General features: G+C 36.1%; 1 protein-coding gene across 1 annotated transcript; it reads left to right on the top strand.

Annotated features, from left to right (window-relative positions):
* On the top strand, positions 1 to 15,894 carry LOC130265126 (DNA excision repair protein ERCC-6-like 2). The gene is made up of 3 exons (XM_056513955.1): positions 1 to 680; positions 10,748 to 10,935; positions 12,491 to 15,894. Exons 2-3 carry the CDS (start codon positions 10,811 to 10,813, stop codon positions 13,422 to 13,424), a joined length of 1,059 nt encoding a protein of 352 aa, XP_056369930.1. The 5' UTR covers positions 1 to 680; positions 10,748 to 10,810; the 3' UTR covers positions 13,425 to 15,894.
* The last annotated feature ends 2,651 nt before the right edge of the window (positions 15,895 to 18,545 follow it).

Here is an 18,545-nt window from a genome sequence, read left to right as displayed (position 1 = left end):
CTCTGTACCTTTAAAGGCTTAAGGAAACAAAATTTTGATTCTTTTTATAAGGAATAGATTTCGCTATATTTTTTCTTGCTTGCTTTGTTCTACAGGTTCCATAACAGTCCTGGATTCAAGACTGCAGAGCCCTTTACTCTTCTTTCCTCAGAGCTGATGGGGAGTGCAGTCATATTGGTTTTTATATTGCTGTCTATATATGTTTTTTAAAGGAGTTTTGCCAACCAACTAGTTTAGCTAAAATTTTCACGCTTGCAGTACTGAGTGCTTGTTTAGTCTGTATTTCTATAAGTACTGTAGGACTCTGGAAAACTGTTTGGTAACAGTTTATAAAGTATGTCATAAGAAACAAAAACAGAACATCCTGATACCTTTCGTACTGCTTAGCAGCTCTGAAAGGTAAGAAAAATCCAGAAGTAATAAATGTGACAGTATAACCTATGCATTAGTTGTACAAGAGAGTAAACCATAATTTGATTGAATATCATTAGTCAAAGTAAATCCTGTACAGCATCTGAATTAAAGAAAGTTTTGTATGACAATAGTAGCAGCAAACATATGTGGAAAGGTATTTTATCACATGATCCTGAGGAAAGGAAAATAAATTGTGGAACATGTTCCTTTTAGCAGAGAAGCCCATGGGACTGCATAAAAGTAGAAGATGATGCTCTAGCTGTTAGGTGAGTTGAAGCAGCTTTTTGAGTGTAGAAAGACATTGTCAAGTTGTTACAGAATGGGTTTTCATAGTCATCTACCAAAGTGGAGATTCATTTATAGTTTATTTCGGAAGTGTGATGAGGGAAGTACTTAAAAGGCTAAGATTATCTGGAGTTTTTTGATAGACATGGCATGATGTCTCTTAAATGTGGCATGCTTAGAATTAGAATTATAATAAAAATACTGTAATACCAATAGTCCCTGTATTGAATGTAATTATCCTTTGTGTGAAAATTATCTGTATTCTGACCATGGCCCAAGACTGTCAGTATTTGATTGCTGTAGATTTTGAGAAGAAAATACATAAAAAGTATAGAAAATGACCCCTTTAAAGTGCATCTAGTTCAAACTCCATGCAATCGGCAGGGACATCTTCAGGTTGCTTAGAGTCATATCCATCCTGACCTTGAATATTTCCAGGGATGGAGCATCCACCACCTCTCTGGACAGCCAGCTGCAGTGTTTTACGATCTTCACTGTAGAAAAGACTTCTTCCTTATGTCTTACCTTGATCAAAACCAGACCCTGCTAAGAAGTCTTTCCCCATCTTTCTTACAGACCCCTATTAAGTACTGAAGGGTCTTGGTAAGTTCTCTCCAGAATCTTCTCTTCTCCAGGCTACATAACTCCAAGTCTCTCAGCCTTTCCTGATAGGATAGGTGTCCATCCCTCCAGTCATTTTTGTGGCCTTCCTCTGCACTAAGAGCAGAGGGACAGAATCACCTGCTTTGAACTGTGGCCACACTTCTTTTGATGCAGCACAGAACAGTATGGCAATCTTCCCTCAATGGGTTGATGTTTCTGATAGTGCTGCTAATGCAGAAGGAACTGATGTGTCCATAACTGGAGTGTTAAGAGACTTGGTAATCAAAAAGCTGGGGATTTCTGTTCCATGCAGAAGTGTGGCAGGCAACTGCTTCTGAAGAGACTTTGGAGATATGGGTTGCACTATATACTAGGTTAATAGTACATCTCTGCTTCCTTTGTAGTTATAAACTTTGCTTGCATATCCCAGAACCTAAAATGTCACAGAAAGTAGACAGGCCTGTCTCTGTGCAGTTTGAGATCTCTTGCTGCTCATAATCTTTGCTAAGAAGTCATGAGTGTTAAAGCGTGAGTTTCATTTCCATTTTTGTTGCCATAATGGAGGGAGAATCACACAAGGTTATAGTATTGTAAACACCTTGAAGTAGAAAATGCATGTCATTCAGTGTGGCACATAGCCACTCCAGTAAAAATTAGTGAGAGCTATTATATGACAACAAAACACACTTGATGTGCTGCTTCACTGAAGATTATTTGTAGGAAGGGTTTTCCAGTCTGTTATATACAAGGGGGAAGCAGGAAGATTATATTGCAAGTTAATCTAGTGGAATAAATAACTTATTTTCTCCGGGATTATTTTGTTGTGCTTAGCCTGATTTGATGACATTGAGCAATCTGTGTCCTGCAGTTGAGTTGAAATTCAAGTCTTGTGCAAATAGACTTTTTAAGTTTTGTGTTGCATTTTCATTAAACAAATGGAAAATTTCTGATTAAATTAGATTAAATTAAAGATTTCATTAAACAGATGGAAGATACCTAACCCTAGGTATCTTTGTTATCACATCACTATATGTTAAGAACATAGATGAAAACCAAAAACAACTATCTTGTGTAACCACAGAATCATGTGGAAAACAAAAGCTTCTTCAAGCAAGCATGTGAAATGAACTTGTAGATTGTACATGGTGGACTTGCAAAGCCAGACTGTAATTTTCAGAGCAGACCTACATTTAATTCAGCCTTTCAGAGAGAAAAAAGTCTTGAGTAATTAATGGGATATTTTGCTCAAAATTATTCTGGCTTTAATTTTGTGGGAAGAATGGAAGTGTTAACAAACTGTGTAAGGGCTTAGTCATCTACTAAGGCCTTTTAGAGGGATTTTTTTTCCTGATGGGCTCCACGTTCCAAAAGTAAGCCGATTTTCAGTGCAGAAGTTTTTTGTGAACCCAAACAGCCTTGAGTTTTTTCGTAACTCGCACTGGAAACTTTTTGGAAACTTTTATTTTTGAAACTTTTTCTTAGCTACCCTAAGAAAGAGAAACCTCCCAGAGGCAAGATTTAAATATCTTCCTCTAATGTTTCTAGTCTATTCTGCATTAAATGGCTGCATTTCTTAATGAATTTCCTAATTAATTTCTGTGTTAATTGGCAGAGACAGCATACGTTAAATGTTTTGAGCAGTGTGGAAGTCTGGGATAGGCTTTCTCTAGTTCTTACCCAGCTGAATTTGTGTAGTATTTCTTCAATAGGAATTCAGGGTGTGGAGGGGGGGCTGTGTGAGCATGGGGAAGTCTTTGGAGAAGGCTTGAAGGTTTCACAAAAAAGACAGAAGATGGGAGCAGGGCATACTAAGTAATTTGAAAAACTGGTGATGTCCCATGTTAGAGCGAGTTTGCACTTCTTAATATGTGGAAAAGTATTAGTCACAAAAACTTGTACTATACCTGTTGAATATGTGGAGTTTCTTTTTCTGTCAACTGCATGTTTTCAACTTAAGTTTACTTAAAGTTTTACTGAAAAGAAATGTACAAAGACAGCCATTCAATTGAGGATTAATCACTATGGCAACAGAAATGTGGTGACTGAAAAGGGGGAGGATGTATTCTCCCCTCAGCTTCCTGCCAGCTGTCATATTCAACCTCTGCAGCGTGAATTCAGGCCAAAATATAGACTGTGACCAGCTCTAAGAAACTTTATCTGTATTTTTATAAATTTGTACAAGAATTGCACTATAAAGGAAGACTTAATCCCCTGAATTGGATGACAGACATTTGGCACTATTGCCAGTGTTTGACAGAGAAATAACGAGATGCTTTGTAGTAAAACCTGGATTAATGGTAAACCTCTCTTTATGTTATTGCAATGTGGTGTAAATGAGAAAACTAAGCATGCTGTCAGCCTAGGAAAAAACATGCCCTTTGTATCTCCAATGCAGATTTAAGTACTGTTGAGAATACTTTAAATACAAAAGTTGTGTCATTAAGAACTCTGCTTTATCTTATTTGTATTACACTGACATTTTGTAAATTATTTAAACAAAGACTTTCTATCAGTTGTAGGAACTCTGATTGCAGTGTGTTTGCACAGCTTTCAGATTCAACAAGTTTAGATAGTTGTTTACAAAGAGTAGGCTTTTGGGAGATAACATGCCTTTGTCCTTGGTCTTTTGGAATGGGGAAATACTCAGCTTTAAAGTATGTGTTCCCAAATAATTGGCCTATAATGCTCTTTATTGAGTTTTCTTGTTCAGTTTGCAATGGAATTAACCATTCCACTATTTCACTTTTGGTTGTGTTTTTATAATGTAGTAAGTTAATTATGTGGCATTCTTTGAAGCTTGGACTTTCCATTATGAGATATAGTGCATGGCATTTGGTTTTGCTGCTCTTTGACAGGATGAGAGGGTAAAGGAAGATGGGTGCAAGTCCACAGCTTCTGCCAGAGTGTGCAATTACCCTAAGCTTTGGATTCTGAGCTAGGCTCCTTCTCAACAATAGTGATAACTGTATTGATTCAAAGTCAGCTTTTTGGTGAAAGACAGTGATATGTCTTATAGAAGACTTTAGGTAAAGGTTCAAAAACTAAGTAAGATTGCTCCTAGTGAAAAATTCTTGGTCTGTCACCTCACTGTAAATGAAACAGACTCAAAAGTAAATGTGAAATAGAGAGGATGCAACCTGTTCTCAATTGATACAGTAGGCAATTCTCCAGTACCAAGCAAAAGGTTAGAGTTTATGGAATGTTGTTGTCTCAGTTTATTTATGCAATAAAGCTACATGCAACATACATGGGGAAATGACTACATATTACTCTAAAACTTGTGTAATTTTATCAGCTTTAGTTTTAGTGGTCTCTTGGTGTTGGCAAAATATTTTGGAAGAGTAATTTGGGTCCATAATAAATCTTAACAGTTTTTATAACTTGAGAAATATTTCTGCTGTTAGTCTGCTGGGATACATACAGGTATTAGGTGCACTTGTAATCATAGCCAGCATACTTTGTTTAACTAAGGAATTTTGATATAAATACAGTTACCTTAAATTATTCTAAAATTTTAAGGTAGGTTGACTTCATTTTGTAGGACAGTTAAGGTACTGACTGTTGGTTATACATAAATTGTAATTCTCATTCTACAGCCTTATTTTGTTAGAACAGATGCATTCATTCAGAGACTGCTTTTCCATTAAGAAAGCTAAATTAAAGCAAAAACTAATGTCCACATCAGAAATAATTCTGAAATATTGTAAGATTCAGGCTCATTTCAAACTGGAATTTATAACTCACCATAAGTCTCTGAAGTACGGTTTATTCAGTAGTGTGTTCTTGGCAAGGAGAAAAGTAATTCTAGTTTATTTAACAATTCTGGGAAAGTAGATCCATTTTTTGCTGGTTGTATTTATTGTCTTCACCATGTGGACCTAATTTTTAAAGAAACTGCGTGAAATTTTATGTGGACGCTATTACAATTTACCTTCCTTGACATACAGAATAATTTAGGAAGCAATTCTTGTGTGACATGTACATGTACTAGATTGCCTTTAAAAGGTCCCTTCCAACACACACTACTCTATCAGTCTGTGTGGTAAAGAGAAATAAACAAGACCAAGAATGGACAGACAGGTATCAAGCATTTCTTGTTACTTTGTGTATGTCCTGGCAGCAGAGAAACATTGGTAAAATAAAAACAATATCTAGCAATAACCTATGTTCAAGAAAAGCATATAGAAGTGCGGTGACTCCTGGATTCTTTGTATCAGCGTGGAACAAGACTCAGACGCTCTGTAAATGCTAAAAGCTGCAGTTGCAGTTTATTATAAGAGAGTCTGCAAGGAGCTGCTCGGCACAGCCACGTGCAGATTAAAGAGATAAAGGGAGGGAAAGACAGAGAGAAGAGGGAGGGTAGAGAGAGAGAGTAAAGAAGGTAAAGAGGGGAAGAGAAGAGGAAAAGAGAAGAGAAAAGAGAGAGAGAGGCAGAAGAGGAGAAGAGAGAGAAAAGAGAGAGAGCAACTTCCCGTTTGTAACACAATAAATCCACTTCCATCATGACTATTCTGATTCCCTAAGAACCAATCCAATACAAAATACTAATTCTATAGCATTTACATGTAGCCTATAGGAATTCTTATATTAGCATAGCATGTGACATTCTAAACTCTAAGATCTAATCTTTGGGTGCGGGTCAGTCTTTTGTGTATTTTGGCCTTGCCCTCTGGCCAAAGGCATTGTTTAATTAAGAGTGGATTAGCTTCGGTGAGCCATCCTATTGTGTTTATGGTAATTCAGAAACTAGGGCTTTCCTGTTCTACCTTCCCCAACAATTCCCAGAATCTGAGCATTCATATTTGCAAGATTCCTCAGTTTCATCTTCTCCAACATAGAAGGGTCATAATTATTAATATATATAATCAGAAAAACTGCTAGGAAAAAAACACCAAAAAACAAAAACCAAGAAAACAAAACAAAAAATCCCAAACAAACCTCCAAACCAGACCAAAAAGAACAGAAGAAAAAACTGCAAAGGGGAAAAAGATCAGTTGAAATAATTTAGAATTGTAGTTTGTTTAGATAAAGGCACTGGAATGCAGTATCAAATCATCAAATTAATAGCAATCGTCCAAAACCAACTTAACTCACGATGTATTGGGAAAGTCATGTGCTTTCTCAAATTTGGAGGGAAGTTGGAAAATATGAATCAGGATATGGCATAGTGGTTTTTTATTTGTTGTAAGATGCACTTAAAGAGGCCAGTCATACTGAATTTACTGTGTTTCTTTCTTTTGTATTTTTTGGGTGACTGCAAGGCAAGTAGACATTTCAGAATGCCATTCTTGCTTGTAAACAGTGAAACTACAATGATAAGTATTCTGGATATCTAACAGCAGTGGTTTCATGCGCAGTTAAGAAGCATTATTGGTGACTGCAAGTCAGTATTTGGCAAGATATTTACTGTAAGGATACTTTGAGTAATAAGGCACTAAAGGAGAGGAAGGTGCTTGAACGCAGTGCAACTATGGCTGAAAAGTAATTATGCAAACCTTTCCAGCTTCAGATTCAGGCTTCTGAAGGATGTTCATTATCCTCCGAGCCTCCTTTCTTAGCAAATTGCCACAGACATGTGACAGCATTGAAAAACAAGTATCAAAACAGGAATCTCTGTTTCTCTTTTTTCTCTACTCATTGGACTCCCAGCTTCTGCCCTCTTGCTCTCCCATACTTTTTCATCTTCTTGTATTTAAAAAAGTGAAACGTTGTCGTTTGCCTTGCTTGAAGGGACTAAAGTAAAGGAAGTTACTGGCTTCAGGTGTCCAATCATCTCAGTCATGTTTGATGATGCATATACATGGACTAGCATTCATTGCCCCAGAGTGCCTCTTTTTGCCTGTTACAGGAAGATACAGATGCAGATACTGAAGTTTTGTACTGTCAAACATAGACAAAAATTGGGTTTGGTGGTTGTATAAGTTTTTAAAATAACTGCTGTAACTGAGCAGCAGGAGACAGATTGCCGTACAGAGCTAACAGATCCAAGACTTGTAGATTCAAGATGGAATCTTGAAGTAGATATTACAGCTACATTGTAACACATTTTTGCTTCATGCCTGTGTTCATTCTTCTTGAAGAGTGTTATCCTTAAATGGGTTTTGTGACCCTAAATGCGCAGGTACTCTAGCATTTTTGCTAGATTCTTGATTGCTGCATCCTATTAGGTAATGTATAATTCAAAGAAATCAAAACTCATTACTGGTATCCAAAATTTGATATATACTATCAAGAGTTAGAAAAGTACATAACAAAAGAAGAAGGGATTGAAACCATCACAGAATAAATGGAACATGAAAAGTGTCAGTAAATGCTTTCTTTGGAGTGTTTTTCAGTTGTACTAAGAATCCCTGGGTTTTCTGAATACTTAAGAAAAAGTGTACTTCTGCACAACTACTTAATTATCTGTCTTCTTTCCCATTGCAATATATAAAAAGTGTCTGAAGAGTAAGTGTAGTAGATCAAAGAGGAATAGGAGAAGAAAACAAGGATAAGACAGGAAGGACTGGCTACAATTTTGTGGGTTTTTCCATAGTTCACAATAGCACTTCATAATTTTGTTTTATTGTACTTTCATTAACATTTTCTTTGCATTTAGTGGGATATTTCTGGAGTGTAACTTTTTCTCATTCAATTTTTTTTCAATTAAAAAACACTGCCTTCTACTAAACCACTTGCATGGTCTTTGTCTTATATGTATGCCTTTAAAAGTAAATAAAGTGTGCATTTCTTTTGAACTTGCTGTGAAGGTTTTCTTGACATAATGAAAGTGCACAATGTTTAATAAAGTAGTAAAAATACTGCATTCAGTAATTCAATCAAAGTTTTTTATCTTTGATGTCAATGTAATTTTTTTGTTCACCTCCTAGCCTTCCCCCCAAAGTTTATGAAAAGAGAAATGTATAAATAATGGTGTTACAGATAATTCAGTATAGACAAACATAATTTGTCATATGACCAACAAGTATTGGTCAAGTTTTAAAGAAACTTTTCCACTTAGCCGTAGAAATTTTATAACGTGCACTGCAAAGGCATATTGTGTTCAATGTATTTAAATATTTAGAAAATACTTTCCTGCTTGCTGTCATTCTCTCTGTCAATATTCTTTTAACATACAGCAGACACTGTATACTGTGACATACAGTGAAAGATTTGTTTCCTTTATTATTCCGTCATTCAATATCCAAATGTGACATACTGAATTGCATTCAGTAATACAAACAGATTAAATGTGCTAGTGTCTGTAGACGAGCAAGAGTCAGAGGCTCCTAGCTGAATCAGGTTGTCTTGGTTTCAGTCTTGCTTTGTGAGATTGTCTTATGCATGTGGTAAATGTGATGACTCATGCAAACATGGCCAACACTGTGCACTCAACACTGCATTTCATGTAGAAGTGAGGAGTGTAGACTGCGTGGAGTGTCAGTGAAAGGGCTTGAGGAACAGAAGAATATAGAAAGCTGTTGAAGTTTTTATTATGAGTGATTTAGAGGGCAAATATTGAAAGATAATTTAAAAGATACTGGCCATGAGAGGAATTAATTTACAAGGGCAATGCAGGAAGTCAAATTCAAAAGAAAGCAAAATAGTGTAGAATTTTGACAGTCCTGGAATATTGACTGAAGTTTTCACTCTTTTGGTAGTAATGCTAATTTTCATCTCATTTTGCAAATATTGCTTATACATAGACCCTGTCATCCATTGTATCATTCAGAGTAATAAACATCGGATTTAACAAACACAGAGACATCTAAAAAACTAGGTATTTAGGTTTATTAAAAAATGTTTGGTTTTTTTGAAAGAAGTTCCTGGATTTAGGCATTGGGTGTTGGGATTTCTAAAACTGGCCAGTTCAGCAGAGTCGATTGTGTTTCAGCCTAACTGGGTATCATGTAACCAATTGCCTTTGCTTTGGGGAGCTGGAAGTATTTTAGGAGTTACTCACAATGGCTACAGATTTTAACTGGAATTAGCTCCTGCAGTTCTTGCAATAATTTTTTTTACAGTAACTTTTTCTGCCTTGAGTTATAAAAACCCACCTTCAAGCAACATTTAAGTAGAAGAAGAGATGCTCTTTGTATCTTTGGTGGTATTTTTATGTTGTTCTTTTGGGTGGTGCAGTGTACTTAAAATTTTATGCTTCCAGAACTAAATATTGCCTTTTGTGCATTTATATGCAGTTAGCAATACTTCAAACATTAAATGTGGTTCTCTGCAAATATAAACAATTTTATGACTTTTAGTGTGTTTACAACATTTGGCTTTTTTCTCAAAGATAGTAAAAATCTTCTGTGTTTGAGCAGATGAGTAAACCGAAGTATTACTGCCTCTTATACTTAAGTCTTGTTTAATGAGAGGTAAATTGATGCACATTTATGGGGGTTTAACACAACTTTGAGTCAAGCGTTGACATTGTTAGTCTTGTATTCTATTCAAGTTCTACTTTCTTGAATTAAGTTATACAGCCCTGGTTTCCTAACAGAGTGAAAAATAAGCACGTCTTCTCATAGTGAGATTGGAAAATTATGAGTATTTTTCATGCAAAAAAATCCATTAAAATTAGTATTTTTAAAACTATGATTGCATTCTACTTTGAAAATACATTTTCTAAGTAAAATTCAGTATTGCCCATGCGTGTGTTAAAAAAAAAATTAACAAATGTATACAGGACCAGCAAGAGAACTGTAGAATATTTATGCTGTAGTAACATCTACTAATTCAATCTTAATTTTGTTACTAGTATTATACTATTATTGGGAAAATAGAGTTCTTAATCTTAATTGAGGTGGGGTTTCAGTGTTGTGGGGAGTAATACAATGGTGAAATAAAATTTTAATCTTTGGAGCTGCACATTTGTCTTAAAGTAAAAATATATGCCTGTGGACTCTGTGATACTAACATATCTCTCTGCATGCTAGTTTGAGGTTACTTACCAAAGTGGTGGGGTGAGAACACACGTGAGACCCTAAAGCTCAAGAACATTGGGAACAGCCCATGAAAATAAAGGAAATGGATACAGATCAAGTAGAAAAACACTGGGAAGAAACAGTGTAGATCTGAAACCAGATTTTGAACAGCAGATGACAAGGTGTGAATGCAATTTGTGATTTCATGTCTAAAGTAGTGTTAATAGGGAGATTGATGATATCACTAAGCAGCTATGTTTTGGCAAAGGGGAAATTTTGATGAGAATTTGTGAGAATTTCAGAAAAATAACTCAGGTTTAAGTAGGATCATATTTTTGTGCAAGATGACAGAGAACCAAGACTTCCTTTCAATGTTCCTGAAAGTTTGCGACTGAGTAGGGAGTCTACATTTCAGCTCTGAATCCCAATCCTAGTGTTCAGTCCAGTAATGCTGGTTACAAGGGCTGAACTGGGTGAAGTTGGGTGCATTGTTACATGAGAGGCACAGCTGTTCTAATGATTTCAATGTCTCATTTTACTAGAAAAAATATGAAGTCCCAGAAGACAGTACTTCAGAGGAGAAAGTTGTTAAGGAAAGGCAAGAAATGTTGATGAACACTAACCAACGTCATCTGTATGTTACACATCCTGTGACTCAGAGAAGCACAAGAGTACACAGAGTAGGTTCAACCACCTTCTTGATTGGAAAGACACCCAAAAGAATACGCAGGTGAGACTGTTTTGGTGAGCTGGAAATAAAATTCTAAGGTTGAAACACACTTCCCTTTGAGTAGAAGCATTTGTCTTTGTTTCAACCCTACTCAGGGAATACTGTTATTTTTTATGGCAAGAGTGGAACTAGTGGGAAACTTTGACTCACACTACTCTACTACACTACTGTAATTGATTAATAAAATGAGATGAATCCACAAATCACTTGAACATGTTGATTCAATGGTCGTATATTACATAACTGTGTAGATGTCGTCACCATGAGGGTTCGTAGTATGTGCATCATGGGCTACTACGAAATAGTGTTTAAACTGTATAGACAGGAGGCATTTTATAATGTTAGCTTCTGGCTGCCTAATGATTTTGCCCAGATCTCATCACTTGCATTGAATGGCTGTTAAAAAAACTGGGCTTCATATTTTCTTTTTTAGTGTGTTTTTCTTTTCTGATATCTCTTTAAGGCTTTTCTCCCCCGGTTATTTTTGGAGGGATAACAATTTTTTGTTTCCTTGTTTTCTTTTTCCCCGAATGATTGGTATTGTTAATATAAGTATTAAATTCCATTGTTATGTAGCTATAAGTTCAATAAAAACAGCCCGGTGGTTTGTGGAAGTAGAAAGTAGAAAGCTATAGCTAGCTAAGCAAACCTACAGAATAGGTATTTGGTATATATTTACAATTTTCATGTAAATTACTGTATGAAAATTAATACCTATGTAATGTCTGTGAGCATTCAGAAGCTGTAATATCAGCTAGCTGACCTCAGTTATCTATACCATTACTGCTGAAGTGCCAGTCATTGTCAGGTTTTCTTACAATTATAGACACTGAAAATTATAGATATTTATGAGGCATGTAAAGGACAACCCTTCATTCTAAAAATGTTCAAAATCGTAATTAGTTATGAAAAATTTATTGAGGTACAATTTTCAAAGGCAGTGAGGTGACCAAAGCTGTTATTCCAAGATCCTAAAAGTATATCTAGCAAAAAGCTGAAACAAATCACTCTTAAGCATTGAGCAGGTTATCTGTTAGCACCTGCCATGCAGTTAGACTCTGTAGTACATGTGGATGTGCCATGGAGTGAATGAGGATGATTATATAATTCAGTTTGTTGTAATTGTAGGGCAGAGTGGGAGACTGTCTGTAGTCACCACACTAGCTAGCCAGTAAAGTAGTATTTGAGGCAAACAGGGTTAAATCTTACTACCTTTTGGAGCCCTCATAATAGGAAAGGTGACATGTTTTATATCCTTTCTCCCACATGGGGTTGTAAACCTACCTCTCTAGCTTTCCAGTAAAGTTTCCTTACCTCAGACTAGGGCTAACTCAACTAGAGTGATCTACTTTAATTACAGCTTGGCTTTTTAGCAGAAAAAAATATTTTGTAACTCACTGGGTAGGATGATATGGACAGTTTCTCTTGTATATTCATTTATCCAATTTTTGTTTAGCAAGTCTTCTTTAAAAAGACTTGAAGCAACCATTTCCTCCCTATTTCCCCCTACTTAAGGGTATCAGCATAACACTTTTTTCCTTCTTGATAATTACAGGAGACAATTTGAGGAAATGGTATCTCACTTTAATATGGGATCAGTGAAAGACCTTGCAGAACATATTGCAAAAGCTACATCAGAAACCAGGCAGAATATGTTGAAGGAATTCTATATTTCCAAGCATCCAGAGATGGAGCCTTTCTTCTCACTTGAAATACCAGCAGAAGCTTCACATAAATGTGAGGAAGAAGAACTGGGTGCAACACACTCCAGGAAGAGAAAATCCACTTTTAATTTTGGAAGATCTAAGTCTAGACCTTCATCAGCTAAAGGGCTACTTCTCAGTGTAACGACAGAAACACAGACCCAGGAGAGCCATAAAGGAGAAGCAGAACAGCTCCACAAGGACTCTGACTTGCAAGATATGTTTGTTGATGCAAAATGTAAACAGTCACCCACTGTTGCTACTCAACATATCCAAAGAAGAAACAGTCAGGCATTCAAGGATTTTATGGCATCTGGCTCATTAAGCAGTAAATCAGAAATAATTGAGGTGCTGCCTGTAAAAAGTTGTAAAGGATTGCAAGACTCAGAAAGAACACAGTTGCCAAAAAAAAGATCCATGTCTCAGTCAGAAAATGGAGAGAGAAAATCTCAGATTTGCAACAAAAATTCTTTTGTGGACTTACTTGGAGATACCTCTATTCTTGATGAAATCTTCAGAAATGATGGAAATGCATCTACAGGATCACCAAGGAGATTCTCTTCAGGACAAGCAGAAAAATCAAAGGGGAGACCAAAAGATTTCTGGGATATGCTGAATGAACAGAATGAGGAGAGCCTCAGAAAGCTCACAGATGTAGCAGTCATAGAGAAGCTTTGTGAAAGAGTCCCTCATTCTGCAGTGACAGAAGATAAAGGAGTGTGTGAACATTCTCTTTGGAAAAGAAATGAAACTTTTTTGTGGAAAAAATACACTGCGGATGATTGAGATGAGCCAACCACTGTTAAATTTTGTAATGTAGTAAAATGAAAGTTTTTTTATGTAAGTTGCACTATAACTATTTTATTTGAACTTTGTCAGGGTCATGCCACAAAATGTGGTAATTCCATGAATTTAAAGGTAAAATAATTCATATTTATAGTGATACAGAATGACATTTTACAAGTGTGAATATGTATGCAATTAGATATGCAGTGTATGATACATATGTGCATAGTCATACATATGTACTATGTATTGTAACCTATGATATATAATGATTTTATATTAAACTTTTTTAGAATTTTCTGAGGGCACTTTGCTTTCTTTTTCTGATTGTATCCCTAGGCTCAATAGAAGTATTAAGGAATTTTTTCCCTTTACTTAAATTTGGACATTTTCAGTCATCTCAACACAATTTAGAGATAATTGGATTTGACAATGATACTGCATATATTTTCTGAGGTGCTAGACTTTGGAGGAGTTCCTGAGACAGGGATGATGTCTTTGCATCTAATAACTTTTGATTTCCATCCTCCATTATTTTGCTCAGTCTCTGACGCTGTGGATCTTTGAAATCTTCATAGGATCCTATAAAAGTGAGTTTCTGAGCTTTGTTGGTGTGAAGAACCACCAAGTTTTAAAATTTGATCTTTTTCATTAAATGATATTGGGTGTCAAATTTAATCTCATTACATTTTCATCTCCTGTTTTTATTTTTATAGACTTCTGTCATGTCTTTATCAGGGAATATGCAGCACAGTATTTGTGTTGGAAATATGCAGTACAGTGTACATGTAGTAAGAAATTTCAGCATCTTGACAGGTTACCATCTTACATGTGGAATGCTGGATATAATAAGACTTCCAAATGAAAACTATTCTTCACAGATTAGAAGAGTATAAGATCCTCAGTGCCAAGTAGTCTGTCACATTTTTAGTACTACAGGACTGTGTGAAGAGTACCTTGTAACACATAACTAGGAGAGACTAGGGCTTCATGTTGCTCTGGAAACGTTAAATCGATTTTTTGATTTTTGTAATCATTAGTATACAGGTTTAAATTGAGTATACTGTATAAATTGTTTCAGGCGAAGGTAAATGTTATGAAATTTTAAAACCCTGGACGCTGAACCTGCACAGCAGCAGTCTGTGAATGGTGGTAGTTTTTGTGGTCTGGAAGACTGCCCACTGGAAAATAAGCTTAAATTTGATCTGGAGCACCTTCTACTTTAGGTCATGGGAAGCTTTTGTAGACTACACTCTGTCTCTGTGGTAACCATTGTGCACATATTTGAAGTGGAAACCATCTAAAATCCTGATTGTGAAATCTGACTTAACTACCTGAAACAAGGAGCTGAGAATTTAACATAAACGTTAAGTAATAAAAGCCTTGGGTTTTGCAGGTAGCTAATGTAAGTAAGATTAATGTGTTCCCTAACTTTTTCTTACACTGAATCTCTGCTGTTACCACTTCATTATACCAAATGGTATAATGGTCAGTTGGAACAGCTTTTAAAGAAAAGGTATGAACTAAGAAAGTAAAAGAAGCTGTAAACTGTTAGTCGTTGGTATATTGGAATTTTGTATGGCTAAAGGAAGTCAGCCTATAGCCAGGGAATACCTACACCCTCATTGATGTTAATAAGCATGAGATAAATTAAAGCCTTTTGTTCATGGCATCAGTATTGATTTTCTTTACAGGTTAGCATTCTTATACTTAGAAAGGCAAATTGCTCTTTAGGTAAGAAAGAGAAGGTTTGGTGGAATAAAAAATATGGTCATCAAATATGTTAAAAAAAGAGGAAGAGAATAGCCCCTTTGTGTCTACAGCAAAAAGGGGAGTTAAGTGGCTTAAATTGGACCAAAGATGATTGAAGTTAGGTAATAGGGAAAGACTTTAGGGAGTTAGTAGGTTGTGTAGTGCCAGTACCTGACATATTCAAGACTAGGAGAGAAAAGTACCTGCTAAAAGTCGCATAGATGAAACTGTCCTTGTTTTAGGCCAGAAGGAGGGACTGATAATCTCTACCTGAGGGCCAGAAGAGACTAGATAACCTTGTTGATTTTACCTGATACCAGGTAAGGGAGGCTTCACCTTAGCGCCATGTTTGTCAGTCATTGTGTGAATCAGTAGGTACTGGAGAGGACAAAATCTGATTGGGGAAGGTAGGATTTCTATTGATTCCCAATTATGAAGCTGTCATCATTTTCCTGAAGTAATCAGAAAATTGTGTTTCTCTTATAAGTTGGTGGTATGCAAAAATCAAAACTTCCACAGATATGCATGTTTTATTCACATGTATGCCAAATACTGACAGTATTATTTGTGGAAATCTGTTTGTTATATGCAATTGAATTGAGCTATAGGAACATGTCTTGAAGTAATATTTATGTCACTCTGTAGCTTCCTGCAAATTTAATGTATTTTGCAAGGAAATATCACCTAAGTAATAAACATTGCAACTTAGTGCCCTAGGGATCTGTCTGTAAAATATTTTTGTCATGAAGATGTCTGTATAATTTTAAAAAATTAATCCGAACAAATTTTAAAAAGAAGAATTTTACCTGTGTTTGAAGATGTAGTCTTCAAATATTAAAATTGAAGAGATCGGTTCTGTCTTAGAAATATGTGGTTATCATTTTGTTTGGGTTTAAAAACAAAAAATAATAGTGTGGAGTTCATACTTCCATGTACAGGTTCCATGCAGGGAGGCATGGACTACAGGAAAACTCTTAGCAGCCTCCTGGCATAAGGAAATAGCTTCATTGTAGTTGTCACCTGATCTGCATATTAATCTTCCAGGAGATGGAGCGGCATTGCTTCCTTGAGGAAATGACTTGGTAGTTTTTACTATTCTCTATTACTGTTCCCTTTTTACTGTTTTTTTACTTATTGGAGTTCCTATGGTTCTGGCTGTGGGTCCCTGACCTTGCAGGTGGTACTAGCATTTCCAATATTGCCTTCAGTGGAAATTCTTTGACTGGAAAAAAAAAAAAAAAAAAAACAAACAGGTTGCCAGTGAAATAGTAAGAAATTTGGCCTTGTCTATGCTAACAAACGTAGCTATCCCAACAACTATCTTTCAAGACCTAGTTAAAGCCTGTATGTTCTGAGTTGGATTTGCAGTGAGGTTTGGATCAGAAGTTGTTTTGCAAGGTGGGGCTATACTTAGAACTTCCATTTAGCTGTAGCTGTGTGGTACACAGATTTCATATTTGATCTGGGGAAGGGAGACTTAATAATTTCATGTAACGAATATGTTTGAGCAAGTTGAGATGTGGATGCAAACATTTGTCAACACATTAAGGCAGTTTGAAAGGATGTATTTGCTTAGCTTCAGCAGGTCATGACTACAAGCACCAGAAAGCAGACTGAAGCTAGTGCCATGGCTTCAGCACAGTGAGTAAAAACCAGCATTAAGAAGAGGAAAGGGTGATTTGTAATAGCATAATCAAAGTAACACAGGGTAATTTAAAGGTGAGAATATACTTACTACGTAAGAAAAATATGACTTAGAAATCTCAGCTGCAGAAGGAGGAGAGGATTTTCTTCCAAGGAAGCATTTAACTGCCTTTGCTGCTACATGTTTTTCCATTCCTACAGTTCCTGCATATCTTATTCACTGCATACCTTCCAGCTTATGCAACAAATGATGTAATACTGTTACAAATACTCTGTTGCCTCGTGTTTGCACATTCTCTGATTCAGTACATCTTGACTTGGTCCATTCTATAAAAAAAGAGTAGTGACCACTTAAGTATCAGTCACCGTGTCAGAATCTACTTTCATTTATGAGGGTGCCTGAAAGTAGATAATTAGCTTGGGATGACTAGGGAGATGCAATTTCTGCTGTTGAAACTGGATGTCTAGATTGCAGATGGGAGAGGTAGGCAGTGATTCAGAGCATTTAAGAGGCATGTCACTTGTCCTGTAGATTATGTGTGGATCATAGCAGTGATCCTTGTGAGTCTGTATCTTGTGTGGGATTCTGACAGACAATTCTAAAACAGGAAAAAAGTAGATCTAAACTGATAATTGGAGGGCTTTCAAGTGAAAACTGTGTTCTAAAATAAAAAATGTAATTGAATGTAAGCATGATGTATGATACTTGAGGACAGATTGTCTCAGTTCTCTGAGTTTGCCTGAGCTGAAAGGATGGAACTGAATGGTCAGAACCTGACCTAGTGTCTGTGACTGAATTGAGATTGTACATGTAACTTGCACAAGCTGGAGCATAAACAGGCCCACTGCACTAAAGCATTGTTTTCTGAAAATATGCAGAGACAGTTTAGGTGCATTACAATTTGCATTGGTCTGTTGTAGCATGTCACAATGACTGAATGTTGTTTGTATATCTAATAGCAACATTCTCAGTCCCTAACAGTGTACTGTGAAGACAATGACTGATCAGAGGAGATAGCTGGGATGCTAAACACATATCTGCTAACCTCAGAGTGAATGTTTTTTTCTTCAACGGAACTGTTTATCCTAGAGGGGTTTTATTCCCCTTTTATTTGTATTGAGTTGTTTCCATCATGTGAATGTTCATGTAAACATGATCTTCCATATCATCCTGAAAATCGTTCTGTGCTACTTATTTTAAAAACAAATGCCATATGTCTGTTCATGTTATTTGAGGTAAATGTGCACAACTGTCATCAGCACTTGCCTCTCCATGATTCTCATGGTTCTGTGATGAAGCTTCTGTGACAGTTTCTGCTTGTTCTGGTTTATAATTCTATGGCAAGTAAAACATTCATACTGTGATCTGATTGGAAATGTAATTTAATTATCTCGGAGAAAGCTTTTCTTAAAACATCTCTTTCACGCTTTTGTCTCTTCACCTCCACAGCAGACTCAGAGATTAGCTTGGCTTGGTCCCTCGATATGTGTATACTATAATAGCATAACTAGAGGCATTTGTGCTCTTCTTGCCTCTCTGCCCTCACTGTTTTGTAGTTGTGGTTAAAGTTGTAATTAAAATACGCTAATTCTAATTTAAGAGTCTCACACTTGGAAGGAATACTGAGGAATATTGTCTCATTAGTCAAATATTGAGGGTCTGTTTCTGCTTCTGGTGCATCACTCTGCACTATTTTGAAAAAACAGAACTTATGTTCCTTGTAA

The sequence above is a fragment of the Oenanthe melanoleuca genome, chromosome Z (assembly GCF_029582105.1).
Source record: "Oenanthe melanoleuca isolate GR-GAL-2019-014 chromosome Z, OMel1.0, whole genome shotgun sequence".
Lineage (NCBI taxonomy): Eukaryota > Metazoa > Chordata > Aves > Passeriformes > Muscicapidae > Oenanthe > Oenanthe melanoleuca.
The sequence above is the reverse complement of the archived record's forward strand: the minus strand, read 5'-3'. Positions and strand labels throughout refer to the sequence as shown.

What these genes read in the sequence shown, in the direction of transcription:
- LOC130265126 (XM_056513955.1), top strand. Translation starts at nt 10,811, where the DNA reads ATGTTGATGAACACTAACCAACGTCATCTGTATGTTACACATCCTGTG. An exon ending in ACACCCAAAAGAATACGCAG is followed by an intron (nt 10,936 to 12,490) that starts GTGAGACTGTTT and finishes TGATAATTACAG; the next exon opens with GAGACAATTTGAGGAAATGG.